Here is a 10,000-nt window from a genome sequence, read left to right on the forward strand (position 1 = left end):
CAACGTCCTCTCAAAAACAAAATGGCTGGAAAATTATTACCTGGACTCAGTCTCCCAACATGCCTCCTCATGAGCTATCAAGCTCCCCACACAGCTGCACAGATGAAAAGACGTGCTGCAGAGGTGACCCTCCTACGTCCGCTCGACCGGGAACAAATCCTGGACAACGGCCTGAGCCCGCAGGAAGTCCACACTCAACACTAGCCAAGTGAAGGCTGAAAAGCTCAGATACACCGTGGGTGGCAGTTCGTGAGCAAACTACCCTTAAGGTAATTCAGAGGATCCAAGATGAGGTAATCCAAATAAGAGCTGCAGTAAAAAGGTGTGGGAGGCATTCAAGTCTAGCCCGAACTGTCTTTATCCTTCTCTCCTGGCGAGGAAGAAAACATTCTCCCCTATGACGACAGCATAAACAAACTGACGGAGAAACTGCTAGTCAAACTCCATAATCCTTGGCAGCTTTGATAAAGAATACAAGAGGTGGGGTTAGTAATACATATTATGATACCGGAGAGGAGCCCAACAAATGTCTCTGGCAACACTGCCTTGTCGAAACTTAAATTTTAAGATTATTACAGTAATACCTAATATATGGGTTTAGGATAACTCTTCTAGGGTATCCTTTTGAGGTAAAAACTAAACTACACTGCAAGATTCTCCAGACGATAGATCCTCTATGCAATAGAAAGAACACCATAAGCTTCAGAAGAAACAGAAGCATCAAGAGAGTTCCAAAGCTGAGCAACATATGTTGTATTAGCTTCGCTGATTACATGGGCTCTTACATAAGTCCACTCTAGCGGCTTGTTAGATTTTTCATAGAGATCATGACTATGTCGTTGTTGAGAGCCATTGTTTGGTCTTCCTTGGTCCTTCCATGAGTGGGGATAACCTTTAAGCCCCTCCATTCAGTTATTCATATCATCCCACTATAAAGATGCTAAGGATAATACTGTGCTATATATAAAAGAGTTTATGATTAAGAAATCTATATGTAACCTTAAGACTCAGGCAAAGAAGTAAGGCTCCCATTAGAATTCATTCAAGTGAATCCAGTTAAATTATAATAATAGGTTCAAATTCCACTTCTCACCTTCATCTCACAGGTAGTGTGGGCAAATACATACGAGATAGGCTGTGGAGGCATTCACTACAGCACCGACTTTGGTGGCAAAACATATCCTGAGAGCAAGATTTACGTTTGCAACTATGGACCAGCAGGGAACTATATTGGCCAAGAGATTTACACCCAGGGGACAGCCGCTTCTCAGTGTAGCAACGGGATATCGACTACTTATCCAGATCTGTGTGCTTGAGAGAAGCTGTTTTGGGTTTCTGTCGCTGGTGAACTAGGCGTCGTCAGTGTTTCAGACTTAGTGAACGCACCCTCTAGTTAAGAGAGATGTTTGACTTATTTCTCAGGTGAATTATTCAGACATTCTACTCCAACAGTAGCTGCAAAAACAACTAAAACAACAACCATACAAACAGAAAAAGGAAAAAATAATTTTTGGAACAATTCAAAACATCTCCCTTTTGTGTGTCTTAGAATAATCCTTACTATTGTGTATTGGAATAATCATTATTATTGTGTGTATTGGAATAATCATTACTATTGTGTGTATTGGAATAATCATTACTATTGTGTGTATTGGAATGATCATTACTATTGTGTGTATTGGAATAATCATTACTAATGTGTGTATTAGAATAATTATAAGCTGTTCTGGAACACTGAGTGTTATTAAAGCAAATTCATGATTAGTGGTTTTATTACTTAACCTTTAAAGATTAAATATACTCATATTTTCATCATCTTAATAAATGTTTTATTATGGTTCATATAAATTTAGGTATTTATTTCTTATCAGAAATATTCTTACAACTGCTGCTACTACTACTACTACTACTACTACTACTAATAATAATAATGATGATAATAATAATAATAATAATAATAATTCACTGACCCTAAGCTTCATAATATCATGAGAAAATCAGCAAAATCTCCAAGAAAAATGTACAATTCAAATAATATTTATCTTATTCTTGAAAACTATTCTGTTGCTTATGCAGATGATGCTACTCTCTTTGTATCGATCGCAGTTCCTATTTTGGTGAATCACTTGACTGATATCTCGCTTTAAATGAGTTTATGGTGCAATTTAACTTAATCAGTTTCCACTCACTATATTTCTTCAATTATTTGCATATATTTTGAAATTCCAGGTGTCCTGCAGTTTTGAGAAACACTTATTAAGTGGAGCTAATCATCAATTACACAAAATATATACATATTGTGTAAAGTCTCAAGATTTCTGGAGGTTCTATCTTGGAAATTTATTTATTAATTTTTTTTTTGTGGGGGGGGGGGGGGGGGGGCGTTTATTCGGAATAAAAGGTGATACAACAGCTCACCCGAAAAAAATCCTTTTTCTCTAAGCTTAGAAGCAACAGTAACTCTCAGCTCCCACATAATTAGACAAAACAAAGCAAATATCAGAGTTAAAACATTAAGGTGATCAATTCAGTTTCCTCTTCAGACTAATCTACAGTAAGAATAAATAGATAAGTAAATAGATAAAAAAAAAAAATAAATAGCTAAATAAATGGTCCAGAAATTATTTTATAAATAGTGGTTTTATTACTTAACCTTATGTTTTAATCATCATAATAAACATTTTATTTATGTTGATATAAGTTTAGGTATTTATTTTTTACAACTAATATCTTTACAACTACTACTACTATTACTAATATCCCGTGAGGTAAGACGCACCCTTAAATTAGAAAAGCAGTTTTCGGGTAAGAAATTGAGTGTTTTACAAGTAATCTTGGCAGCCATTCCTAGTCAGCGAGTGTATTATAGAATGTTTAAGCCAATATTAATTAGCTGAACGCCGGTTGTCCCAATTTTATTACATTCATATAAGAAACCACTAAACTAGTTGTAGTTAGCCACCTCAACTGTACGTTTGGAGTTCAGGTTCAGGTTCAGGTTCTGGGGTGAGGCATAGCCTTTACAACGGCGCCTCTAACGCTTATCTTCTTGTTCTGTTTTGTCTTTTCCTCCACATTATGTTTAATACTTCTTTTTTCTTTTCTATATTTGTTTCACTAAATAAAAATAATCGTACTATTTTCTTTGGGTTTTCGTCGTATGGTTGTTGTAGCTCAATTACTTCATTCCTTTCTTTTCTTGTTCCTGGCAAAATAATTTTCAAGTGTTGTTTACATGGAATCAGTGTTACCAAATCTTCTTAATCAAATTTTGCTACAATATGTGGGACTCGAGGTCTGGTTATTTTCTGCTAACTTGGTAACACTGCACTCAATTGCAATGTTTTTTTTTTTTTCCCCCAATTGTTAAATTCAGCTACTGTCTTTTTGTATTGTTTTGATTATATTTTGGTACAAAGTCATTAGCAAAGTATGGTTTTATTACAAGATATCAATATGAGAAAATAGATAAATACTTCATCAACACCTGATGGGCTATAGCGTCGTCTGCTGGGAGACCACTTACTTGGCTGGCGAGTCATCAGCTGATTGCCAAAACAAACAAATAACTTGCAGCTGCACTTCATTAAACGGTGTGTAATATAAAAATAAATTTATTATGAATGATAACCTTTTTTTTTTAGTTTTAAGACGATTTTTAAGGTTTTAAAGTGATTTTTGGGGAAATTTTTCAGGAAAAATGTGCGTCTTATGACACAGGAAATACGGTATTTAATTTTTAAGGGATACTTTTACAGCTACTACTACTACTACTACTACTACTACTAATACTAATACTAATACTAATAATAATAATAATAATAATAATAATAATAAAAGAAACCATGTGCCTAGTGGACTTTGCCAATTAATAATAATAATAATAATAATAATAATAATAATAATAATAATAATAATAATAATAATAATAATAATTCAGAGTTCTTTCTCAAAAAATATTATAATACTAAGTCAAAATTAAAAGCATTGTGGTATATAATCCTCTTGCAAAGGTCGACCCACAAACTAAATGAAGAATATATCATTTTTAAAATCCTTTTTAAAATCAATCGATTGAAAAGGAGAAGGAAAAAAAGGTATGCAGAACAATTAATCAAATTTGGGAGTAACAATTGAGTTCTTTCATAACGTAGGAAAATTGTATCTTAATTTCATTTGGTAAAACTCTTATGAAATGAGGATTTGAATTCCTGTTGAAAATTTGAATTTGTTTTTTGAAATTTGGATTCAATCCTGAAATTTGAGTGTCATTACAAAATTCATTATTTCTTTCGAAAGTAAAAATTTATGAAATGATACAGAGCTGGAAAAGGCTTTTTTAACTTTTAAAATAACTCGTTAGTTTCTTTGGTCGCTGTAACCTCACCATCCTTGTGAGCTAAGGATGAGGGTTTTGGGGGAGCCCACAGGTCTACCCACTGAGTCATCAGCAGCTATTGTCTGGCCTTCCTTGGTCCTAGCTCGGGTGGAGAGGGGGATTGGGCGCTGATCATGTGTATATATAGTCAGTCTCTAGGGCATTTCCGTTGCCCCTGCCATTCATGAGAAGCCTTTTAAAAAAAATGCAGCTGTTTCCAGTTTACTGCAGGAAAAAGGCCTCAGACATGTCAAGTCTTATCTTGGGCTTCACCAGTTTTCATCACCACGATGGGCTGTGCGGATTGGTGAGGGTGGGAGATTTTCACCAGATTGCTCACAGCAACCCAACCTAGTATGTGTGGCCCTGAATAGTATAAATTTGTTGATCATTGCGATATACAAATACTTTTCACTACGTTAAGGTATCTCTAATCAGAGAGCAGAATATATATGTATATATATATACATACATACATATATATATATATATATATATATATATATATATATATATATATATATATATATATATATATATATATATATATATATATATATGTGTGTGTGTGTGTGTGTGTGTATGTGTTTATGTTTTAAGATGAAATATTCATAGATATTCCTATATAAACAATTTACTCATATTGATATAACATGTTAATTATAATCCCAGTATACAATAATATAAGTAATTACTATTTCATCATATTTCTCCAATGGTATAATCGATGAAACTTAAAGTAACCTAATTATCTCTATGGTTCAAGTGCATCTTATAATAAAAGACGAGAATCAATATAATTCAAATGCAGAAACTCTTATCATTAAATTCCTCTTCGTCTCAGAGAATTTCTTATCGAGAAAATAATTCCCTGAGAATTAATGGGCCAATGAGGTCCTAACCAGTGCTTGCTCTAGCTGAATTAATTCTTCTCTATTAGATTTACGCGCTTTAATTAGAGTAATTCAATTACTAATTACTAATTAGACTTTTAAATCAGGTGGATGGAGTTGGTCCTTCCAAACGTGTCTTGGACGTCTTGGGAACGAGGGAAGACGAGAGACTTCTCCGGATTTAACTTTTCACTCGCTTTGATTCGAACACGTTTCTGATGGATAATGTATTTCATTTTGCAATAGAGAGAGAGAGAGAGAGAGAGAGAGAGAGAGAGAGAGAGAGAGAGAGAGAGAGAGAGAGAGAGAGAGAGAGAGAGAATTTCATCACTTGTTTGATGGTATATGTAAATCATTTTATGATTGATCTGTGTTTTTTCGTAAGTTTTTTTTTCTTGTTATTTTACACTTACATACATACATACGTATATACATGCATACATACATACATACATACATACACACAATTACTGGTAACAAATAAAAAAATTAAAAAGTTGGAATACTATTATAATGGTTAACAATACTATTATCGTTATCTTTATGTTTTTTTTTTCTCTTAATTACGCTATTTGGTAGAAATAATTCAAGAACTAATACATTGTAATACAAACGTTTACATAATAGAATAGAGTAATATGAAAAACTGAAAAAAGCAAATAATGAAGAATATATTAGAATGACCAATTGCAGTATTTTAACTCTTCATTTAAGGCAAAGTCTTAAAATCCAATGAAGTATCTAAAAGGTAAATTGGGTGACATGAATGCTATCTGTCATTTGAATTTCCCATCCATCCGCCATGTTTGTTCACTGACAACAAGAACAATAATTGGTTTTTATAAAGTGTTTATAAAATCTTTAATGAAGGGTTTTGGCATATGAAGTAATTTCTGGACCATATGTTTATTTATTTATTTATTTATTTATTTATCTATTTATTTATTTAATATTACTGTAGATAAATTAGAACAGGGAATTGAATTGATTGCCTCAATGTTTCAACTCTGATATTTGCTTTTAAATAGAGAAAGATCATGACTTAAAAACAATTAAACCTGGCGAAACTATTTAATTCCCGCACCATGGTTTTTTTTTCTATCAAATAAGGGAGACATACAATAGTAAGCTCTTCTGGCTCTAATGTAATAAGCTTTTGCTCTGAACATATCATTATCTTATCAAGAGTTTGCGTATAATGAAGATATCATTAGTAGGCTGCTATGAGGTAAAGGGACATCTGCTTCTGAGCTTCGAAGGAGATGGGAGCTGAGAATTACTGCTGCTTCTCAGCTTTAGAGGAAAAGGATTTTTCCGGGTGAGCTGTTGTATCACCTTTTATTCCGAATAACAGGACGAAAAAAAAAAAGGTCCAAGATAGAGCCTCCAGAAATCTTGAGACTTTACACAATATGTATATATTTTGTGTAATTGAAGATTAGTTACACTAAATAAGTATTTCTTCAAACTGCAGGACACCTGGAATTTCAAAATATATGCAAATAATTGAAGAAATATAGTGAGTGGAAACTGATTAAGTTAAATTGCACCATAAACTCATTTGAAGCGAGATATCAGTCATGTGATTCATCAAAATAGGAACTACGATCGATACAAAGAGAGTAGCATCATCTGCACACGCAACAGAATAGTTTTCAGGAATAAGATAACATAATATTTGTATTGTAAATTTTTCTTGGAGATTTTGCTGATTTTCCCATGATAGTATGAAGCTCACGGTCAGCGAATTATTATTATTATTATTATTATTATTATTATTATAATTATTATTATTATTATTATTATTATTATTAATAGTAGTAGTAGTAGTAGTAGTAGTAGTAGTAACAGTAGTAGTAATCTCAGTTGTAGAAATATCACTTATAAAAACTAAATACCTAAATTTATATGAACAATAATAAAACGTTTATTAGGATGATAAAAATATAAGCATATTTAATCTATCAAGGTTAATTAATAAACCCACAATTTAGGAATTTGATTTAATAACACTCAGTGTTCCAGAACAGCTAATGATTATTCAAATACACACAATAGTAAGGATTATTCCAATACACATAATAGTAATGATTATTCCAATACACACAATAGTAATGATTATTCCAATAAACACAATAGTAATGATTATTCCAATACACACAATAGTAATGATTATTCCAATACACAATAGTAATGATTATTCCAATAAACACAATAGTAATGATTATTCCAATACACATAATAGTAATGATTATTCTAAGACACACAAAAGTGAGATATTTTTAATTGCTCAAAAAATTATTTATTCCTTTTTCGTTTAGTCGTGTTGTTGTTGTTGTTTTATTTGTTTCTGCCGCTACTGTTGGAGTAGAATGCCTAAATAATTCAAACGGTTGCTAAGGGTTCTGCAGATGGTGTTGTAGACTTTGGTGTGGTTGTGGGATTTATAGTTGTTGTTGTAGACTCTGGTGTGGTTGTAGGATTTGCAGTTGTTGATGAAGATTCTGGTGTGGTTGTGGGATTTGCAGTAGTTGTTGTAGACTTTAGTGTGGTTGTGGGATTTGTAGTTGTTGTTGTAGACTCTGGTGTGGTTGTAGGATTTGCAGTTGTTGATGAAGATTCTGGTGTGGTTGTGGGATTTGCAGTAGTTGTTGTAGACTTTAGTGTGGTTGTGGGATTTGTAGTTGTTGTTGTAGACTCTGGTGTGGTTGTAGGATTTGCAGTTGTTGATGAAGATTCTGGTGTGGTTGTGGGATTTGCAGTAGTTGTTGTAGACTTTAGTGTGGTTGTGGGATTTGTAGTTGTTGTTGTAGACTCTGGTGTGGTTGTAGGATTTGCAGTTGTTGTTGTAGGTTCTGGCGTGGTTGTGGGATTTACAGTTGTTGTTGTAAACTCTGGTGTGGTTGTAGGATTGGCAGTTGTTGTTGTAGGTTCTGCTGTGGTTGTGGGATTTGCAGTTGTTGTTGTAGACTCTGGTGTGGTTGTAGGATTTGCAGTTGTTGTTGTAGGTTCTGGTGGGGTTGTGGGATTTGCAGTTGTTGTTGTAGGTTCTTGTGTGGTTGTGGGATTTGCAGTTGTTGTTGTATATTCTGGTGTGGTTGTGGGATTTGCAATTGTTGTTGTAGGTTCTGGTGTGGTTGTGGGATTTGCAGTTGTTGTTGTAGGTTCTGGTGAGGTTGTGGGATTTGCAGTTGTTGTTGTAGATTCTGGAGTGGTTGTGGGGTTTGCAGTTGTTGTTGTAGGTTCTGGTGTTGTTGTGGGATTTGCAGTTGTTGTTGTAGGTTCTGGTGGGGTTGTGGGATTTGCAGTTGTTGTTGTAGGTTCTGGTGTGGTTATGGGATTTGCAGTTGTTGTTGTAGGTTCAAGTGTGGTTGTGGGATTTGCAGTTGTCGTTGTAGGTTCTGGTGTTGTTGTGGGATTTGCATTTGTTGTTGTAGGTTCTGGTGTGGTTGTGGGATTTGCAGTTTTTGCTGTAGGTTCTGGTGTGGTTGTGAGATTTGCAGCTGTTGGTGTAGGTTCTGGTGTGGTTGTGGGATTTGCAGTTGTTGTTATAGATTGTGGTGTGGTTGTGGGATTTGCAGTGGTTGTTGTAGGTTCTGGTGTGGTTGTGGGATTTGCAGTTGTTGTTGTAGGTTCTGGTGTGGTTGTGGGATTTGCATTTGTCATTGGAGGTTCTGGTGTGGTTGTGGGATTTGCAGTTGTTGTTGTATATTTTGGTGTGGTTGTTGGATTTGCAGTTGTTGTTGAAGGTGCAAATGTTGTTATGGTATTTGCAGTTGTTGTTGTAGGTTGAAGTATGGTTGTGGGATTAGGTGTTGTTGTTGCAGGTTCAAGTGTGGTTGTGAGATTTGCAGTTATTGTTGTAGGTTCAAGCGTGGTTGTGGGATTTGTAGTTGTTGTTAAAGGTACAAGTGTGGTTGTTTGATTTTCAGTTGTTGTTGTAGGTTCAAGTGTGGTTGTGGGGTTTACAGTTATTGTTGTAGGTTCTGGTGTGGTTGTGGGATTTGCAGTTGTTGTTGTAGGTTCAAGTGTGGTTGTGGGATTTGTAGTTGTTGTTGTAGGTTTAAGTGTGGATGTGGGATTTGCAATTGTTGTTGAAGGTTCTGGTATGGTTGTGGGATTTGCAGTTGTTGTTGTAGGTTCTAGTGTGGTTGTGGGATTTGCAGTTATTGTTGGAGGTTGACCCGTGGTTATAGGATTTACTGTTGGTGGAATAGTAGTCGGGACTTCAGCTGTTGTTGGAGATTGGATTGTTGTAGGTAAAGGTGAGGTCTGTGCCGCAGGTATTGTATTCGGTTGCCCTGATGATTGAGGAGGTATTGGAGGATTGCCAGACGTTGGTGATGGTGAGGTGTCTTCAGGTTTTGCTGTTGTTGGAGGATTGCCAGACGTTGGTGATGCTGGAGAGTTTCCAGGTCCTACTGTTGTTGGAGGATTACCAGACGTTGGTGATGCTGGAGTGTTTCCAGGTCCTATTGTTGTTGGAGGATTGCCAGACGTTGGTGATACTGGAGTGTTTCCGGGTCCTACTGTTGTGGGAGGATTGCCAGACGTTGGTGATGCTGGAGTGTTTCCAGGTCCTACTGTTGTTGGAGGATTGCCAGATGTTGGTGATGCTGGAGTGTTTTTGGGTCCTACTGTTGTTGGAAGACTGCCAGACGTTGGTGATGCTGGAGTGTTTCCGGGTCCAACTGTTGTTGGAGGTTTGCCAGATGTTGAAGGGCCTGTG

General features: G+C 35.3%; 2 protein-coding genes across 4 annotated transcripts in view; one reads left to right on the forward strand and one right to left on the reverse strand.

The window, feature by feature from the left end:
- The window catches only part of LOC137635905 (mucin-2-like), a 14,736-nt gene extending 12,996 nt beyond the window's left edge, over nucleotides 1–1,740 (forward strand). For all 3 annotated transcript variants that reach the window (XM_068368341.1, XM_068368343.1, XM_068368342.1), the window contains one exon: nucleotides 1,107–1,740. In XM_068368341.1, the coding sequence (XP_068224442.1) occupies nucleotides 1,107–1,316 (210 nt within the window). In that variant the 3' untranslated portion in view covers nucleotides 1,317–1,740. The remainder of the gene's footprint in view (nucleotides 1–1,106) is intronic.
- A 5,916-nt stretch (nucleotides 1,741–7,656) lies between these two features.
- LOC137635902 (mucin-2-like) overlaps nucleotides 7,657–10,000 on the reverse strand; it is a 2,451-nt gene continuing 107 nt past the window's right edge. The window contains exons 1-2 of the mRNA XM_068368338.1: nucleotides 8,617–10,000; nucleotides 7,657–8,241 (exon numbers count right to left, since the gene is read on the reverse strand). The exon at nucleotides 8,617–10,000 is cut by the window's right edge and continues 107 nt beyond it. Coding sequence (XP_068224439.1) covers nucleotides 7,657–8,241; nucleotides 8,617–10,000 — 1,969 coding nt within the window. The remainder of the gene's footprint in view (nucleotides 8,242–8,616) is intronic.

This window comes from Palaemon carinicauda, unplaced genomic scaffold, assembly GCF_036898095.1.
Source record: "Palaemon carinicauda isolate YSFRI2023 unplaced genomic scaffold, ASM3689809v2 scaffold194, whole genome shotgun sequence".
Classification (NCBI taxonomy): domain Eukaryota; kingdom Metazoa; phylum Arthropoda; class Malacostraca; order Decapoda; family Palaemonidae; genus Palaemon; species Palaemon carinicauda.